Source organism: Phaethon lepturus, unplaced genomic scaffold (assembly GCF_000687285.1).
Source record: "Phaethon lepturus isolate BGI_N335 unplaced genomic scaffold, ASM68728v1 scaffold752, whole genome shotgun sequence".
Classification (NCBI taxonomy): Eukaryota; Metazoa; Chordata; class Aves; order Phaethontiformes; family Phaethontidae; genus Phaethon; species Phaethon lepturus.
The window spans coordinates 65,856-83,921 of NW_010522351.1; the positions used below are offsets into that span (position 1 = coordinate 65,856).

General features: G+C 48.6%; 1 protein-coding gene across 3 annotated transcripts in view; it reads left to right on the forward strand.

The window, feature by feature from the left end:
• LOC104616677 (casein kinase I) overlaps positions 1-17,803 on the forward strand; it is a 63,963-nt gene extending 46,160 nt beyond the window's left edge. Inside the window, exons 8-12 of one of the 3 annotated variants that reach the window (XM_010281760.1) lie at positions 2,616-2,764; positions 4,315-4,419; positions 8,288-8,395; positions 11,374-11,480; positions 17,069-17,803. In XM_010281760.1, coding sequence (XP_010280062.1) covers positions 2,616-2,764; positions 4,315-4,419; positions 8,288-8,395; positions 11,374-11,480; positions 17,069-17,123 — 524 coding nt within the window. In that variant the 3' untranslated portion in view covers positions 17,124-17,803. Of the gene's footprint in view, positions 1-2,615; positions 2,765-4,314; positions 4,420-8,287; positions 8,396-11,373; positions 11,481-13,862; positions 13,887-17,068 lie in introns of all 3 variants that reach the window. The other 2 variants (XM_010281761.1, XM_010281762.1) reach the window with 2 other exon arrangements.
• The last annotated feature ends 263 nt before the right edge of the window (positions 17,804-18,066 follow it).

Genomic DNA, 18,066 nt, shown 5'->3' on the forward strand with positions numbered 1-18,066 from the left:
ATCTTTTTCCCCAATACTCCTTCCTCAGAGCTCAGTCACACCTGCAGGTCTGGGCTGAAGGGAGATGAGAGAACTTCTGTTCCTTGCTTGCCTGAAACCTGCTGGTCCTCCACCTTTCAGAGATCCTAGCCAGAGGAGGGGATTACCTTTCTTCTCCTTTTTTTCCTCTTTTATCTCCATGTGACATGCAAGCTGCAAGCCACAGACAGAGTTAAGTATTGATAAGCAATGCTGTTCTTATTTTTGTTAGCTAAAGGCAAAAACCATGCTGGTGTATCAGTCGTACTGCAGTGCACAGACTCGTACTGAGTTCTGCTCAACATCCTACTTTGGCTTAGGTGTGAGCCAAGGGAGAACTGGGAAGGAGCACGACATGAGTTACCAGGGCTCAGTTCTCTGTGCATGCAAAGTACAACCCAGATACAGGAAAGCAATTAATTAGTTTAACATCAAACACTGTTCTGTATGCGCCAGGTAAATTAGCGTTGGAGCCTGCCCTTCAAAGTCTTGTTTTGAATATTCAAGGCCAATACAGAGGTAATGACGCTGGGCAGCACTGCTCTGGGCAGCCAGACCCTAGTTGTTGCTGGAGCTCAGGGGTGCCACAGGGTGCCCACCAACATCTCCTGCTTTCCTTCCCCAGATTGAATTGCTGTGGCTATTTTAAATGTCTGTGTGAGCAGACCTACACATGAGCATCCTGCTGGCAGGTTCAGTCCGTCGGCATTTATTGTACAGCGTGTTTTAGTGTTTGTTTTTATACAAATGCATAGGATAAAACTAGCTGTGGAACTCAGATTTGACGCGGAGCAACAGCTCTCTGGAGCTTGAGAAGTGTTTGAATTGATTTGCGTTGTGGGCTATTACTAAACCCATTACTTTTATAGGGAAAGCCAGAGGTAGCAGTGGCAGCCCAGCCAAGTCTCTCACAGCATGATGCTCAATGCTAAAACACAGACCTTGGTTTATAACAACTCATTCAGAAGAATCAGAATAAAGCAGAGTGTTATTAGACATTGGGCAGAGCAGGAGGGCTCTGGAAAGCTCTGAGTGAGATTCATCTAGCAGTAAAAGACTGTTCAATAGGTCACCGAGGGTGAAAACTTCTTGGATATCCTCAGCTTCTGTCAATCCACATGGCTCGGCTGAACTTCGCGGAGCCTGGGCAACTCACTTAACTGGTGATCTGGCCCTCAGCCCAATTTTAAGCACCAACTTTGAGCCTCGTGCCACGGGAGAACCTTGTTGGAATTAATTGAAAAGCATATTTCCAGTGTGTGTGTCAGCTCTGAGAGGCTTGTAAGTGATGGAGCTCATGTGGAGCAGATCATCTGGAGTGCCATCTTGTGTGGCACATACAGGACGACCAGGTGATCAGGCCCAGTCAGCATGGGTTCATGAAAGGCAGGTCCTGCTTGGCCAACCTGATCTCCTTCTATGACTAGGTGACCCGCCTAGTGGATGCGGGAAAGGCTGTGGATGTTGTCTACTTGGACTTTAGTAAAGCCTTTGACACCGTTCCCACAGCATTCTCCTGGAGAAACGGGCTGCTTATGGCTTGGATGGGCACATTCTTCACTGGATAAAAAACTGGCTGGATGGCTGGGCCCAAAGAATTGTGGTGAATGAAGTTAAATCCAGTTGGCAGCTGGTCACCAGTGGTGTTCCCCGGGGATTGAGTGCTCCCTCAGTAAGTTTGCAGATGACTCCAACTTGGGTGGGAGTGTTGATCTGCTCGAGGGCAGGAAGGCTCTGCAGAGGGATCTGGACAGGCTGGATCGATGGGTTGAGGACAACCGCATGATATTCAACACGGCTCAGTGCTGGGTCCTGCACTTGGGTCACAACAACCCCAAGCAGGGCTACAGACTTGGGGAAGAGGGGCTGGAGAGCTGCCTGGCAGAAAAGGACCTGGGGATGTTGGTTGACAGCCGGCTGGACATGAGCCGATAGCATGCCCAGGTGGCCAAGAAGGCCGATGACATCCTGGCTCATGTCAGGAATTGTATGGGCAGCAGGAGCAGGGCAGTGATCATGCCCTGGTGAGGCCACGCCTCGAATCCTGTGTTCAGTTTTGGGCCCCTCACTACAAGAAGGACATTGAGTTGCTGGAGCCCGTCCAGAGAAGGGCAACAGAGCTGGTGAGGGGTGTCGAGAACAAGTCTGATGAGGAGCAGCTGAGGGAACTGGGGGTGTTCAGTCTGGAGAAAAGGAGGCTGAAGGAGACTGTATTGCACTCTACAACTACCTGAAAGGGGGTTGTAGCGAGGTGGGTGTTGGTCTCTTCTCCCAAGTAACCAGCAATAGGACAAGATTAAACAGCGTCAAGTTGCGCCAGGGGAGGTTTAGATTCGGTATTAGGAAAAAATTCTTCACTGAAAGAGTGGTCAGACATTGGAACAGGCTGCCCAGGGAAGTGATGGAGGGAAAATCCCTGCAGGGATTTAAAAGGCATGTAGGTGTGGTGCTTAAAGATGTGGTTTAGTGGTGGACTTGGCAGTGCTGGGTTAACTCTTGGACTTGATGACCTTATAGGTCTTTTCCAGCCTAAACAATTCTATGATTCTGTGTGTGAGCAGAACTGACACTGCTGCTTTTTTCCCCTTTTCCAACAGAGGAGATGGCCACGTATCTCCGTTATGTTCGGCGATTAGACTTCTTTGAGAGACCAGACTACGATTATTTACGAACCATCTTCACAGAGCTGTTTGAAAAGAAAGGCTACACCTTTGATTATGCCTATGACTGGGTCGGCAGGCCAATTGTAAGTTGTCCCTGCAAAATGCAGTGCCTTGCCTTCCGGGTGCTGCTTCCCCACTACCTGGCTCTTTGTTCCTGATAATCCCAACTAATGCCAGTGATCTTAGGACCAAATCTTTAAGTTCTATTCTCTAGCTAACATGGGCTAAACATGGTGAGATGTCCTGACGTTGTGTTCAGGGGGTTCTTGCAGTGCCTTGAAGTTTCCCTAAGGGGCAGAAAGCCTCTTCCCACCTCTTTGGGCTTACTCTGGTGGGGCATTCAAACCTGATTTTACCACTTGTGGCAATGAACATGACTAGACTTAATTTCCTCTAGTCTAGCACAGGATTTGAGACCAATATCTAAAGACATCCATCTTAAAGCAGGAGAGTATACTTGCTACCTCAGCACTGAATGGTGGAAGACCTCTATAATGGTCGAGATCTTATTGAGGCATACAGGAGATCTGGGCAGGCCTCTGATGGATGCTCAGTGAATAGTAACAGCAAACCAGTTCTGAGCTCAAAAAAATCTTGGGGCTTACCCTACCCCAGAGGCTGAACCAGCTCATTATAGCACAGGGCAAGGAAATGTGGGAGTAACCAAGCTCCATTTAGCAGTTCCATGACACCAGATGGACCATAATCGTGATCTCATTGCATCACTTCTATTGTCAAAAGCCATTTATACTCAAGAAGACCTTGGCCAAAAGATGTGTCATGGTGAAATCTGATAGAAAAGTCTAAAGTTTTCCCACTGGCTGCCTGTCACTTGTGTTTTGTGTCATTCTGCTGATAGTCTTCTTGCTAAGGGCCAGTCACCACACACCGGCAACGGCAAAGGCATCTGTAAATTAATTGTCACTGGTGCCAGATCAAATTCTTTCAGTGCTAAACTTGGTACCATTGCCGCTGATTTATTGTCTCAACTATATTTAGCACTACCAGTGTTTACTGTGCCCAGAACAGTTCATCTTCATAAGAAGTCATTCCCTTTGTGAATCATGATTTTTCTCCTCATTTTTGTTTAATTACAAAGGCAATTGATAAAAAGCACCTTGTAAGACAAGCATTTGCTGACAACTGCAGTGGTTTCTATGGAGATTTTGATGTTGTGAGCAGGGATTATGACTTTGGTGAGAATAGAGCAGATGAAGCTTTAATTTTAACACAAGCTGTTTCTATGCAAGTGTGATTTTTAAAAGTGGCAAGACGAGAAGAGGAAAACAACTCTCTATATTTTCAGTTGTAGTAATCCTATGTGAGACACATTAGGTGTGATCTGACATGGATACAGATACCTAACTATATCATTTTAATTAATTTTTATACAAGGCGTTTGGTGCTGGTGTCCAGCATCAAATCGCATGTCCGTCAAATCACAGGGATTTTATAGCCCTGGCTGTAATTTTCCGTTGTTATTGTCAGTACCTTTGGGCAGTGTTTTGATGTTTTCCTGCTTCAACCTGACAGGAGCCAGCCTAAAACAAGTTAGGTTTGTGCAGGCATGTGTTGAGAGAGCGAGCAGCATCTTCAGCATTGGGTTCATCCTAACTAACACCTTGTTTTCCAGCCTACTCCAGTGGGATCTGTTCATGTAGATTCTGGGACGTCCGCAGTAACAAGAGACAGCCATGTCCATAGGGATCGACCATCGCAGCAAGCCCTTCGCAATCAGGTGCGTTGCTCACAACTGCTTTGGCAGTGCTGTGTTGTTTGGCACCTCTCTGAATTCCTCTTGGACCAGAGAAGCAGAAGCCATATGGCATTAGAGGTGGCTGGGGCCGATTCTTGCCTTGGTCATGGCAAGCACAATTTCTGCTTAATTTAGAGATTGTGATTTGAGCAGAATTTTGTCAAAGCAACAGGTTGCTCAAATACTGTATTAGCCAGTGGAATTCCTCAGGATCGTGAACAGAGTACAGTTTGGGACGGGTCACTTTCCTGTAGTTTGTGGGTAAGCTAAGGCGACTGTCCAGCCTGGTCAGACTACCTGACCTACCTGTCCAACAACGTTCTTTTGGGTGCTTTTACTCATAGCACATGGAGTAGACCAACAGTTGTGGCGATGGCAGCCTGCTCCCAGGTGCCGTCTTCCCATAGACTGTGCAGCTGCAATAAGAATGTGCATGTCCCATATACGCACACTATATCCCTCTGAGGGTGTCCAGTTCATGGCGTGAATGTTGCAGAGCAGGAAGGACTGCCAGGGTAGGCTCCCTTGGGGAGGCTGGGCATCATGGTCTGGATGAACTGCCAGTTTTTGAATTTGAATTTCCCCATTTTTTCCTTTCTAGTTGTGATATTTTGTTGGTGTTGAGAGTTTGGATTTTCTGTATTAACAGAACTGATCAGAAGTTCAGTAGATGTCCAACTGCTGGCTCCTAGCTAGAGCTGTTGGTGCTCTTACTTCCCAGTGAGTGGTTCTGGGCTCGCTCTTCTCTAACCGCTGTGTGCTGTTCTAGCTCCTTGTCTGCTGGCTCTGCTCCCATTCAGCTCGTGTGAGCTGGTGTTCATGGGTGCAGAATTGAGTGTGAGATGTAATAACCTCTCTAGGCTCAGCTCTCCTTGTTCCACGCAGCTGGGCTCTGAATGGTAGAGCCGCTCATATAGACTAGAATACATCTCAAACCATCAGCTACAATCAGGATGAATACCCCTTGTCAGAAGCGTTGCTTGTAGGAAGTGGGATTGTTTGAAGCACGTGCACAGTACTGTATTTATGCATGCTGATTAGTGTGGACTGGTTTGTGAGTACTAGTAAAATAATCTTCTTTAATCTATTGCCTGATTAATGCATTAACCCCCCTTTTTTGGTTGGCAGTCTCTAGTTGTCCGCTTTGACAACAGACCTTCATGCTATGTACGTATGAGGCATCTTGTTTCCTTTAATGAACAAGGACGCCTGGCTTCATTTTCAAGCATGTTACTTCACAAATTATAGTATGTAGCCCAAAGAAATCTCTCCTATTCCCAAAATGTTATGCAGGCAGCCTTCAGTCCTTGTTCTTCTGAGCCTTTCAGATAGTCTTGATGCTGTATTGCATGGCAGCTTTTGTCTTTTTTTTTTTTTACCTAGCCATTATTTAGGATGCTGAATTATTTAATATTCCCAGTATGCAGGGAAAATCAGTTTCTTCTCACCAAAACATAAACAACTCTCTTTCAAGGGATGTTCCTTTTAAGTGTTGAGAAACAATTTCTCTAAAGGCAAAAGTAGAAAAAATAAACGTCTAGAGCACTGAATTCGAGGCATGGGTTTGGGTCAACTGACTGTCTTGATCTCCAGATTTAATTGCCTTATTTTTGTTCCTGGGTATAACTGCAGATTCTCTTTTGTAATATTTGGTTCCCAATAAAAATGCTGATGAGAAAGGGATCGCCTTTTTGTAGCCTTCTCCTCGAGGAAGTGCAGATAACTTACTATCTGTCAAAGAAGGGTGAGCCCTGCCCCCTCTGACTTTAGGTGCCCGTTTTGTCTTGCAGTTTGGTAGCTGGTGGGAAGGTGATGAGTGTTAACAGGAACTTGATGGTCTCAAATTTCACGAGCACCACTTCCTCAGTGTCACGGCTTGGGTTGCATTTTGGGCGGCTCAGCTCGAACCTACTTCAAAACCAGTTTATCACGTACATGGATATAGAGCTAAAGTACAAAAATCTGGCTCTTCTGGCTGCTAAAGCCTTTCCTAGAAACTGCTTCCAGGCTCCTAGGCAGAAGCTTACTTCTCCTAATGTTGACATAGCATGGTACTACTTTATCGCCTGGGCTAGCCTAGCGACCTGATGGCATAGTGGTAGCATGTAAAATCTATCTTCTACTAGCTTTTAAAACCTACATTTAAATTCTCCAGTTGTTCATAATCTTGTGACTTGCAGCCATTAAAAAAATACTCCAAGAGAAGTGCTTCTCCTTTGAATGTCACCAAGTACAAAAGGTGTAAGCAGCGTCTCAGGCTGACAGGAGGAACATGTAATAAGGAGATTTAATAGGACGAGCCTGGACAAGACCACCTCTAGGGAAATACTACCTATGAGCTGGATTCAGTGCCTGCTTGGAAGGAGGAGCAGCGCTGTGGGTCACTCCGGGGGGGAGTCGGAGTTGCCCCATGCAAAGGGAAGGATAGTGAATGTGTTATGAAATGCCAGGAGAGGGTTTTTTTTAATTCTGCTTCCTTTTGCAGGTGCTCCTAGTTAAGTGACAATTTGCTAATTAGCGCTGAAGTTTATTCAAAGGTTTCTGGAGTCCTCCTCCTGTGTGGAGCTGCTTGCGGTCTTTTTTTTTTCTTTTTTCTTTTCTTTTTATTTTTACAGTAGCACTGAGCCCTGTGGCTTCTCTCTTGCTCAGCCTGGGGTTCAGGCTCATCTTTTGTGGCTGCAAGGGTAACACAAAGTAGTGCTGGGGAAAGGCAGAGGCTGGGCGCCACTCTCTGGTTAGCTCCTTCAGCTTCGCTGCTGATAATCTGGCGTTTATTCACTTGAGCCTCTTGTTTCCTGGCCAGGTCCATGGTGTCTCTGTTCAGCATCCCTCCTGCCAGGTGCATGTGCACTGGGGGTACTCTGCTGCTCTGCCGTCTCTTCTTTCAAATCTGTGCTTCAGCTTTGAAATATTCTCTTAAATTTTTATACAGCGTCCAGGGAGACACCTTTTAAATATGTCCTATTGGTCACTTCAGGCTTGACTATGTCCTCTGCTGTTGGCCTGGGGCCAACACAGATTTAACTGTTTGTGCTACACTCCCCAGTCTTGGGAAGTGTTCCTCCAGCTGGTCGGTTGGGTTTAGGTGCACTGAGAACCTCCTGGGTCTTAGGTGAATGCTGGATGTGTTGTCGTCAAAGCTGGGCGACCTGTAAGGAGCTTCACATGCAAGTGCAAAGTGGTTCTTCTAATAAAACAAATAAAATTCTAATAATTCAATTGCCTAAAGTTTGCATCTGTTGGGGATAGAGAAGAAACTGTTAGCAAAAGTTTCTTATCTACTTTTCTGCAGAAAACCAAAAAGCCACCAACCCTCTCTCCAGTCAAGCAGGTGTGGTGGATGTTTCCTTCTGCACTGTACAGGTGAATTAGTGTGTGGAACTGGCTTTTGGTGAAATAAAACGTGGCTTTGTTTTGTGTTGCAAATTTGAGTTAAAATGTATTTTAGGGAGGTCGAGCTTGTGTATCCAGTCTTCCTGCTGTGCCAAGTGCTCTGGTGTGTGCGACCTGACAGACATAGTTAAATATCCTGTCAGCATGTCAGCATCCTTTCTATGCTGAAACCCATGGAAATAAAGCTGTGTAAAGAAATAACTACCTGAATAGATCTGAGCTTTCTCTTCATTTAGCAGCTAGAGGAGGAAAAATCCGCTCCTGCAGTGGATTACTGCAGACACTGCTGAAGTAAAGTATGAGGTGCACTTGGTAAAGAGAAATTTTAGCCCAGCTAAAAGTTTAAATGCCTTGCTTTTTGCAAAGAAACTAACTCACTAACAAACACCCTTTTATTTCTGCCGCTCATTCACCTTTTGCCCTCTCTTCTACCCTTTGCTTCTGAACTTGTGAGCAGGCATCATCAGATCGCCGAGGGGAGTGGGAGATCCAGCCAAGCCGGCAGACGAATACCTCGTACTTGACATCTCATTTGGCTGCAGATCGGCATGGAGGATCAGTACAGGTACCTCTTCCTCCTGACGTGTACAGCCTTGATGTGAGAATTTGTGTTAAATCCCCTGAATTCTCCTCAAATTGTGGTAACATCATGGTCAGGAGAGTGATTTCACAGGTCAGTTTGGTCCTGTCCAGTATGTAAAGCCATGGTTTTGTGGGACCCAAGCTGTGATGGCCAACATCGTTGCTGTTACCACTTCAACAAAGCTTTTCCTCTGAGAGCTATTTTGAACTCAGATTTGCCAAGTTGAACACAGAAAGGAGTGTATATTAGCAGGTCTGGTCTAGAAAAGACCCCTCTATCCCCACCTTGGGGATGCTCTTAAGTAGTAAGAGGCAGCTGAAATAAGGTCTGTTGCATATAAAGCCCATAAATGTTAGGGAAATGTTGAGCTGTTCCAGTTCAGGCTTGATAGGTGAGGTTCTGGTTGAATTCCTGCTCTCTAGGGGTGTCAGACCGGAGAAATGCGCAGGGGGTGGCTGGTGCAAGTAGGCGATACAGCCACTTCTGCCTCTGGATGGAGGGGAGACAGGCTGAACTGTCGCTGCCGTTGCAGGATGTGGTGACCCTGTTCCCTTGCTCCCCAGTGCATGTGCAGTTTAGTTCTGGATCCTGTGGCAGGCCAGCACCAGCACAAGTGTAAAGGCATGGTGGCTGCAGGGTGGATCTCTGGGTGATTGCACTGTGGAAGACGGATGAGCAGAGGGTGCGCGACAGTGCCAGACAGCATTAAAGGTGGCACGACAGCTAAATTTTTTAAATTTCTGAAAAGACTGCTTCTGTTTATGAAACCATACCTGCCTCTGGTTGTCACTTAGGCTCGCTAAGGGAGTTTCTTGCTCTACTGCCAGACTAAGATGGCTGGACATGATAGAGAGAAGATGCAAGAGTTATTCAAGCAAATGAGAACTGTCTAATATTGCTGGCAAGGTGAAATAGTGATTAGTGCCTGGAGCAGGACAGAGCTGAGCTGAGGAGAAGGCAACTGCAGGGTGCCCCTAAGTGAAATGCAAGGTTGAAATTTTTACTTATTCCTGATGCTTGATTGGATTAAATAATATTTTTGGCTTGACTAGCCACATTCCTTTTTTCATTTAAAGTTATTTTACTGAGTAGCAGAGAAACTGAAAGATAAGGAGGAACCAATGTATGTATAGCTCTGATCTCAGATGTGAGCAGACAGTAAACTGGAGAAGTGTTCAAAGCCAGGTTGGATGGGGCTTTGAGCACCCTGATCTAGTGAAAGATACCCGTGTCCATGGCAGGGGTGTTGGACTAGATGATCCGTAAAGGTCCCTTCCAACCCAAACCATTCTATGAATTCAGCTCTCGGTAAGTATAGCATGCGTGTTTTTATTGGTATTGTTTTACATAAGGGGAATAGTCTCCTTGCGCAAAGCCAGCATGAGCTGCGTCTCCCCACAAAGAGTGCTCTGCCAGAATAGCTACAGCAATAAGGCAGCCCTAGTCTGAATTTGGCTGGGAGGGTTGCCTACCTGAGCAGTTTATAAGCCTGTATGTGCCACCATAAGCATTAAAATTCTGCTTATCTGCAGCCAAGAACAGAAAATCTGCTGTGCATGGCTTCTGGGATGCAGGTGCTTAAATTGTTTGTCAACAGATGACCCAGCTCATGCTGAACCCATGGGAGGTCAGTAGCTTCAAGTGGCCATTTCCTTAAGGCAATGGTTGAATTTGCCACATCAAAATGAAGTGGCAGCACATAAAAGAAGAGGAGGAAAATGAAATTTAACAAGTATCTGGAGAAGGTGTAGGAAGATCACTGGGAATAGCACGATTAAGTGCTAGCATTTTGCAAAGTTGTGTGGGAAGTGTGAGGGCCTGGAGAACCTGGGTGGGCCTACAGTGTCTGGGGAGGGGGCTGTGAAGAGAACCCAAGGGGTTTTCGCTTGAGGAGAGCTCTGAAAACCACATGAGCTGAGCCCTGACCTGTCTTGGCAGAGACTGGCCACAGGGCTTGATCTGCAGAAACAGCAGTTGCTGGTAGAACTTAAATGTTTGAAATGAACATGGAGAGATGCACTTAATAGTGAGGGGACATCTGATTCAGTGGCTTCCTTCCCTTCACCTTTGGTGGTTGGGTCATCCAGAACCACCACTGGGGTAGCACCTTGACTATCTCTGTGGGAGATACCTCCTTTACCTTGTAGAAAGGCAAAGAGGTGGAGCAGGAATGCATCATTATGGCTCTGGACCCAGGAGCAGCTCCAGGTGTTCACAGCAACATGCAAGAGCCTGTCCTACCTTCCAGATGGAGCGCGGAAGGGCCAGATGAACTTCAGTCCCATACAGACTTCTTTGGCAGTTGTTGAGATAGTAGAGCAGTGATGAATTATCCAGAAAATTATTTGCTCTCCTGGCGAATGCAGAGCTGCTGGCAGCTGGGGATCTGCGTGGTCATCCTTGTGATAGAGATGCTGAAGTAAGCCATGATGTCAGCTGTGAAGAAAAAGAGATGAGACCGTATGAATAGCTTTTGTGTGAGGACATAATTCCGGAAACTGGCTGTATAAGGAGTGAGACTCTGGTGGCTCTGGAGTGACTTCTTCCCACGGTGCTGGCAGGCAACAGGACTGAGTCGCTCGCCTGTAAAAGTGTCAGGAGAAAACAATCAACATAATACAGTTTGTGTGTCTATATAGGGCTGTCAAATAGTCTTCACACCAGTGGCTACGTGAGGCCTAGCCTCCCAAAGACACAAGACCTGTGCTGGGCACAGGAGTGTGAATTATTGAAGACAGACACAGTCCCCAGCCTGCTGTTCTGCTTGGGATGCACCAGCTGGTCTCTCCAAACCAGGCATACGATTCAAAGGCATCCAAGGAGTATGACAGGGTGCAAAGAGACAGGAACAAATGGAAGTTATTCCAGTTTTCCCATTCCCACAGCATCCCTTGTCCAGGCAGGAGAGACACATTGCGTGCAAGGCGAGTTCATTAACAGCATGTTCGTTTGTGTTTCAGGTGGTTAGCTCAACCAACGGGGAGCTGAATGTGGACGACCCGACGGGGGCACACTCCAACGCACCAATAACAGCGCAGGCTGAGGTGGAGGTGGTGGAGGAAGCTAAGTACGTTTGCTTTACAAACAGGCTTTCTACTGGTGTGGTCATTAATCCTCCTCCTGCGAAACGAGTGGGGATGTTTACCCATGGTGAAGTACTCGATGCTCGTGTCCCATGCCCTTTTCCTTGCATATTGCTGCTTTTGTGCATGGTGCCTTCAGTGCTGCTGCTGCTTCTTTTTTACACTTGTCATGGCTGGAGAACGTAACTCTTATTCAGAGCATGTATTGCAAGATAGACAGTAGCACAAATACCAAAATAATGTGAATTGATTTCAGGGATCCCGGTGAGCCTCCCCTGTTCCAAAAGGAGAACGTGCTGTACTCTCGTGCTGAGAGCGTAGGAGTAGCTTGAGCACAGCTCAATGAAGAGATTGTTGGTCTGAAAGTTAACACTTTATTTCTGACTGCAAAAAGGAGATGCCAGGTATCCAGAACAGTCCTAAAGTAACTCTTGCAGAGATGGGTAGTTCTCTCTGTGAATTCTCTTGGTCCAGCCCAATGGAAGCTGAGCAAGAAAAACCAGAAGCAGCCCCCCTGCTTGTGGGGAAGAGCACACTCCCTCTGAGCTGACCTCTCCTCTGTAGCTTGTGGTCAAGAGTGAGAACTGATGTACAAAGTTGCTGCTTTGACCATTTTGGCCTCCTTTGCACATGTACTGCATCTGGCATCATTGTGTCACCTTTTGCATGATCCTCAACATGTGATCTTCTTGCTGCCTTTGAAGTAGAGCAGGACCGTAGCAGGGCACAGTGTAATCCTGACACTCCCCATGCGTGCGGTAAATAGGCCCTGGTGCTGCCTTTGAACTGGTCGGTGCTCTGACGTTGCCCAACTGCCTGGTTATAATTTGACTGGATGACACGGGTGTCGCTTGTCCCACGTTGTTTGTCTCAGCCTTTGTGGGAACTTCTGTTAGGAGTGGCTTGTGGGAGGGTGAAAAGGAAAACTGGCAGGCGTGAGAAAGGGTGTGTTAATGGAAAAGGTGCCTAGGTACACATCAGTGTGAAGCCAGTGCTGGTCATGCTGTAGGTCTTCTGCTATCTATTCCTCTGTCCCTCGGGAAGTACTTGTGCGTGATCTTCCTTGCTGGTAGCTGGCCTGGGTGTGATCCTGGCAGCAGCATTCCGGAGCAACAGATACACTTTCTCCTCCCAGCCAAAGGATCCAGCCTGGGTTTTGGTGCAGGCTCCTTAGCAAGTATGGCAGGATGGGGTGATCCTGAGGTGCAGCTTGTGGACTGGGCAATATTCCTTTTAGATACGGGTGGTGTTGCCTGCAGAGACCACCAGTTTGGTGTCACAGGATCTGTCTTGGTCAGACTGAAGTGGGCCCCCCCGGGCATGTTTGGGGTTGCTCCTAGGAAGGATGAGGCAAGTTGCCACCATTAACAGTTCTCGACACAACAACCAGTGCAAGGAAGAGCCAGCTTTTGAGATGAGATCAACCTTCAGCCTGCTTCTGCAGCGCCTTGTTCAGTGAGGCTGGGGTCTAGACCCTACACCCATGTACAGGGTAGATGTCAAGACAGGTGAAGAGGAGCGTGCAAGGGCCGTGCTGTCCAAGCGATGTCTCACGACATGTGGAACTGTTTTGTCTCCCTCCAGCCCTTGTTTGTGTGGTGCCAAATTGGTTTTGGAGGTGCTGAGAAGCAGAGCACGGGCTGCTTTGCACTGACAGGTTTGGGGTATCTTGTAATTCCCAAGTGTAGTCCGCGTCATTCCTCTTGCCACAGGCAGGGCTGGCTTCATCTTCCCTTGCATCTGTGATCATAAATCCCCTCAGATATATGCAGAGGGCAAAGGACTTTGGGACTCTGCTCTGCAGTAAAGTGGGCCAGAAGGAGCTAGAAGGAACTGGAGCTGGGGCTCTGTGTTTCAAGATGAGATGCAATAGCAGGAAGGTCTTTCCCTGGCACTCCTGGCAGGCAGAGGAGCTCTGCAAATGCTTCTGCTTTGGGGTATGCTGGAGATAAGCTCCTGCTCCCGGCTGTGGGTTTCACAGAAGGGCAGGTCCCACTCCTAGATCCATGATCTGGCCCTTCTGCTGCTGAAGCTGCAGAGGACAAAAGCAGATTCCTCTCCTAGTGGCCCTGAGCCCCTTTCTGATCCCAGCCCCAGATAAGAACCTCATGGGGCTGGTGCCTTCATGGAAAATAGGGGGTGTTTGTCAGAGGCCTCAAGACCCTGGAAAACATGGCAGTTCTCAGCGGCGCCATGGCAAGGGCAGAGGTGGTATGAGGGCTGGGGGTGGGCGGCGGGCAGGCATGGTGTGTGTCTGCCAGTCTGCACTGCATGTTTGCATGGCTGCAGTGACATGCTTTCATCCCACCTCTGTGAACTAATTGCTCTTTCTTCCTTTCTGTGTTTTTTCTCTACACTTTCTGTAGCTGCCTGAAAATGCTCAACTTGTGGTGAGTCCCTCTCTCCAGTCCACATGCAAGGGGGAGCGGACCAGACTAGACTGGGGTTGGCAAAATCAAACCGACCAAGCCCTAAAAAGGCACAAAGTCAAAGCCAACCCAGAGCTGTTTTGATCTTAGGACGATACTGAGGACCACATGCAATATTTGGGAGGGTGTGGGCTCTGTCTGAGCGGCCGCATTAGGCTGAGTAATTCGGCTGATCTCTGAACTGATGGATGCAAAAGATGGATTTTAATCCTTTTCTATTCGGCTTACCATCTCCCCCAAACTGTTAAGTCCATGAGCAGATGATGTCTAATGGAGTTGGGCAGAGTCGGGACCAGGCTTGCCGAGCGTCTTGCAGGAATTCCTCATGCAGATAGTTATGAAGGGAAAACCTTGGGCTGGGTATCGAGGGGAGGGGCCGCTCGCTTCCCTGGGGAGTTTCCTCTGAAGAAGCACGGGCCAGGGCCTGTATCATTAGAGAGGCTGGAGAGACATAACCATGGAGTCCTCCTCAGTGACAGAGCCCCAGCGAGAGCCCCTGCTTGGAGAGGGTGAATGGAGATGGTTTCTTTCCAAAAACCCTGCAGCTGCCAGCTGAGGGGTGCAGGTGGCCTGGCTTCTGCAAGGAGAAAAGGGGCAGAGGGGTTGGGATTAGCACTGGTCCAAGCCCAGCTCAGGCATATGAACAGTTTTATCAGGGTTTTGAAGCCGCAGCTGTAGTGTCCCAGTCTCAAGGTGTCCCATGGAGGTGTTCCCTCTCTCCATTGCCCCTTGGGGAATCCACATACCCAGTAAGCGGAGGACCAAGCAGAGACTCGGATGAGGAGCTTGTAGGTCCCAGGTTGACAGGTGGGAATCGCTATGGAACGAGGTGACAAAGCCCATGTGCAGCGAGGAATGTCCTTGTTGGATGGGAGACTGACCGCCTCTGCCCTGCTCTCCATAGGCATTGCCTCCAATACCTCTGGCATCTCTGGCTTCTCTGTATGTCGTAGTCTGGGGCTGTTCTCTTGGGCATTGTCTGCATGCAGAGAGATCACGTTCTGTAATTGTCAGCCTGCCTTATTCTTTTATTTTGGTGTTTTGCCTCTGCCTGTCTGAACTGCCAGGACTTCCTTTCCTGAACCCTTCCCTGGACCTCTCAGTAACAGCCTAAAAAGTCAGTCACAAGGAAAAACAGCCAGAAGTCAGTCAGGTCCCTTTGTTCGGTGCCCAAGGAAACGAGTGCTGCTCAGCCCTCTTCTTGCCTTATCCACTGCATGTGAAATCATAACTCATGTGTTTTCCATCCTCTCTCCCCATAACGTCCCTCCCTTACTCACCATTGCCCAAGTCATGAAGGAAGGTGGCTGCTGTGGGAAAGAAATACTGTGACAGGTTAAAGCAGGAGAGGGTGGCAGATGGCCCAGGACAATAAAATGCAAGACCAGTCCTGGGGTGGGGGAGCAAGAATGCCAGCCATGTGTAGGAGCCTGGGTTGCATGGTGCTTCAGACTGCACGCTGCAGACATCAGGCTAGGTGGGTAGTGATGGGAGCCAGTCACAGGTCGTTCTAAGCCCGTGTTCCTGCAAGGACAAGTGCTTTGCGTTTTCTCTCGGCTCAGCTCCAAGTTGGGCCTGTTTAGGAACCAAAAGATAAATCGTAGATGTTAAACTTCCCCTGGCCATTAGTCTGTGCAGGCCAGAGGAACGTGTGGTAGGAGGTGGCTGTCCTCTTGCTGTGGCTGTTTGAGCTTTCCATGTTGTAGGCAGGCTTGGCTCATGGCAGGGTGGTTGGTCACCCATCACTTTTGCACCTCGTAGTAAGGCTTGTACATCCGGGGGCAAGACCTTCTGGGGTGCAAGTGAGAATGAGCCTGTTCCTCCAGCAATGAGAGGATAGAAGTTTAATGCTGACATTTCAGAGATACAAAGGACCCAACGGAAAACAATTTGGAGAAGTTGTTTTCGAATGCTTTTTGTCTGGCTGTTGGTAAAAGATGCTTGTAGGAAAAAATGGTCTGCATACTCACATCCACTCTTGCTGCTTAGCCAGGCATCCCTTCCACCAGCCTGAAAAAGTAGTCTTTCAGCATCACTCAGGCTGCTTTGGAGACGGCTGTAATGGCAGAAGGAGAAAGACACGTAGCTCAAGGAGCAGGACTTGCACAGAACAAACACCTTTCTTCTGTGCAGAGGATTCCTGACAGTGGGCCAAGGAGAGAAAGGTAGATACACCTTAAACGCCAAGTAATTCTGTAGGAAGCCAGCAGGACTAGAAAACATGAGCGACTGCTTTCAGTGTATCCCACAAGCGAAACCGCCGCTCTTCACGGTTCGGCTGTGATGGGCATTTTTCTCCCCACCTCAGCCTCCACTATCCATCCTTCTTGCTTCCCCTAATCCCCGGGCGCTGTGCACCTCCCTCGCATCAGATAGGGGAAGAAGCAGGGATATTGGCACTGAATGATTTATCCAAGGTGGAAGCTCTGGTTATCGTGAAAGGTTCAGTAAAGAAACCTGGTCCCTGAGCCGAGATCTCTTTGGAACTTGTCTTTTTAGTGAATGATGGTGAAAACAGTGTCTCATAGCTGGGAAGAGCAGCCAGGGCTCACCGACCCCGTCAGCTTCCTCCGGGGTTCGGACAGAGGGAGTGGAGCATCTGGATCCTTGTTGTACTGCTTTCCCAGATGGCTCCTTGCATTCCTCAGTAAAGAAACCTGGTCCCTGAGCCGAGATCTCTTTGGAACTTGTCTTTTTAGTGAATGATGGTGAAAACAGTGTCTCATAGCTGGGAAGAGCAGCCAGGGCTCACCGACCCCGTCAGCTTCCTCCGGGGTTCGGACAGAGGGAGTGGAGCATCTGGATCCTTGTTGTACTGCTTTCCCAGATGGCTCCTTGCATTCCTGAGCTCCTGGCGCCTAGGGGCTGTGCCCTGCTGTCGCCTGCAGCCTTTGGGCAGTGGGACCCCCAGCGTGTGGCTATTTGCCTTTGCTGGTCTGCCCGTCTGGGCTGGTGGTGTCAACCAGCCACCAGCATCTGCCAACCTTCCTGACCGTCCTGCAGGGTGGCAGGTCTGTCTGGGCCTTGGGCCAGGCACACATAGGTGCTCTTGCATGCAGCTGAACAGAGGGAAGCCCGGGGTGGCGGCAACCTTCCCGGGGTGCCGGGCGCGGGGCTAACTTGCCTTGTCCTTTGTGCCCCAGGTGCTGCTGCTTCTTTAAGAGGAAACGGAAGAAGACGGCTCAGCGTCACAAGTGACCAGTGCCTCCTGGGCCTTGCAGGAACCACCACGCCTGCAGCTCCTGCCCTGTCTCACTGGAAGGGGCTTCTCTTTAGGGGGGAGGAGGAGGCATAGGAGGAAGAGAGAAAAAAAAAAAAAGTGACATTTTAAACCAAAAAGAGAAGAAAACGTTCCAAAACAAACCACTCTGGGGTGGATCTGCTGAATGGTCTCCCTCGTTCACTCCAAGCCTGAAGCTCCTTTTGGGACCAGGACTGTGGCTGGCTCAGGTCTTGGTCGCCCTGGGAGGGGGGCTGGCTGGCTGACCCTCCTTCCCGTTGTTTACGGCGAAGGCATCGTTCACGCAAACCTGAGGACTGTGCTTAGTTCCTGCTCACTTTCCTCCCCTCCCTCCCTTGCGCTCTCTGCTCCTCCGTCCTCCTCCCTCCTTAATTAAGCAAAGAAATACCCTAGGCTCGATTGGCTGTCGAGAGGGCAGGAGGATGCGGTGCGGGCAGGAGAGTTGTGTGGGAGAAGGGCCTGACTGCTGCAGCAGTAGGAGACAGGTTCCCTTTTCGGCTCCTTGGGAACAGTTACACTGTAATGTGCAAGCTGTGAGAAATTTGCAATCTACTGTTCCAGTTAGGTTTTTTTTTCCGGCTCCCTTGACACCTCCCTCCTCTGATGGTAACAGAGCAATGTGGATTGTTTTAAAGAAGCTGACGTCGTTGCACTTTTTATTATTTTTAGCATTTACAGATGCACATTGTATCTGTGGATCTCTGCATGGCCACATGGTGCCAGCGCAGACATTCAGCTGGGAAGACGGTGGGGTGCAAAGAATGCCCTCGAGTGGGGATGTTGACGACATCCGCACGACCCTCGTGCCAGTTTGGGGTTCCTGATGCCCACCTTGGGCCATGCGCTAAGGAAAGCATACTTGAATTTTCAATCACCCTTTCCAGCTACCGGTGAATGTCC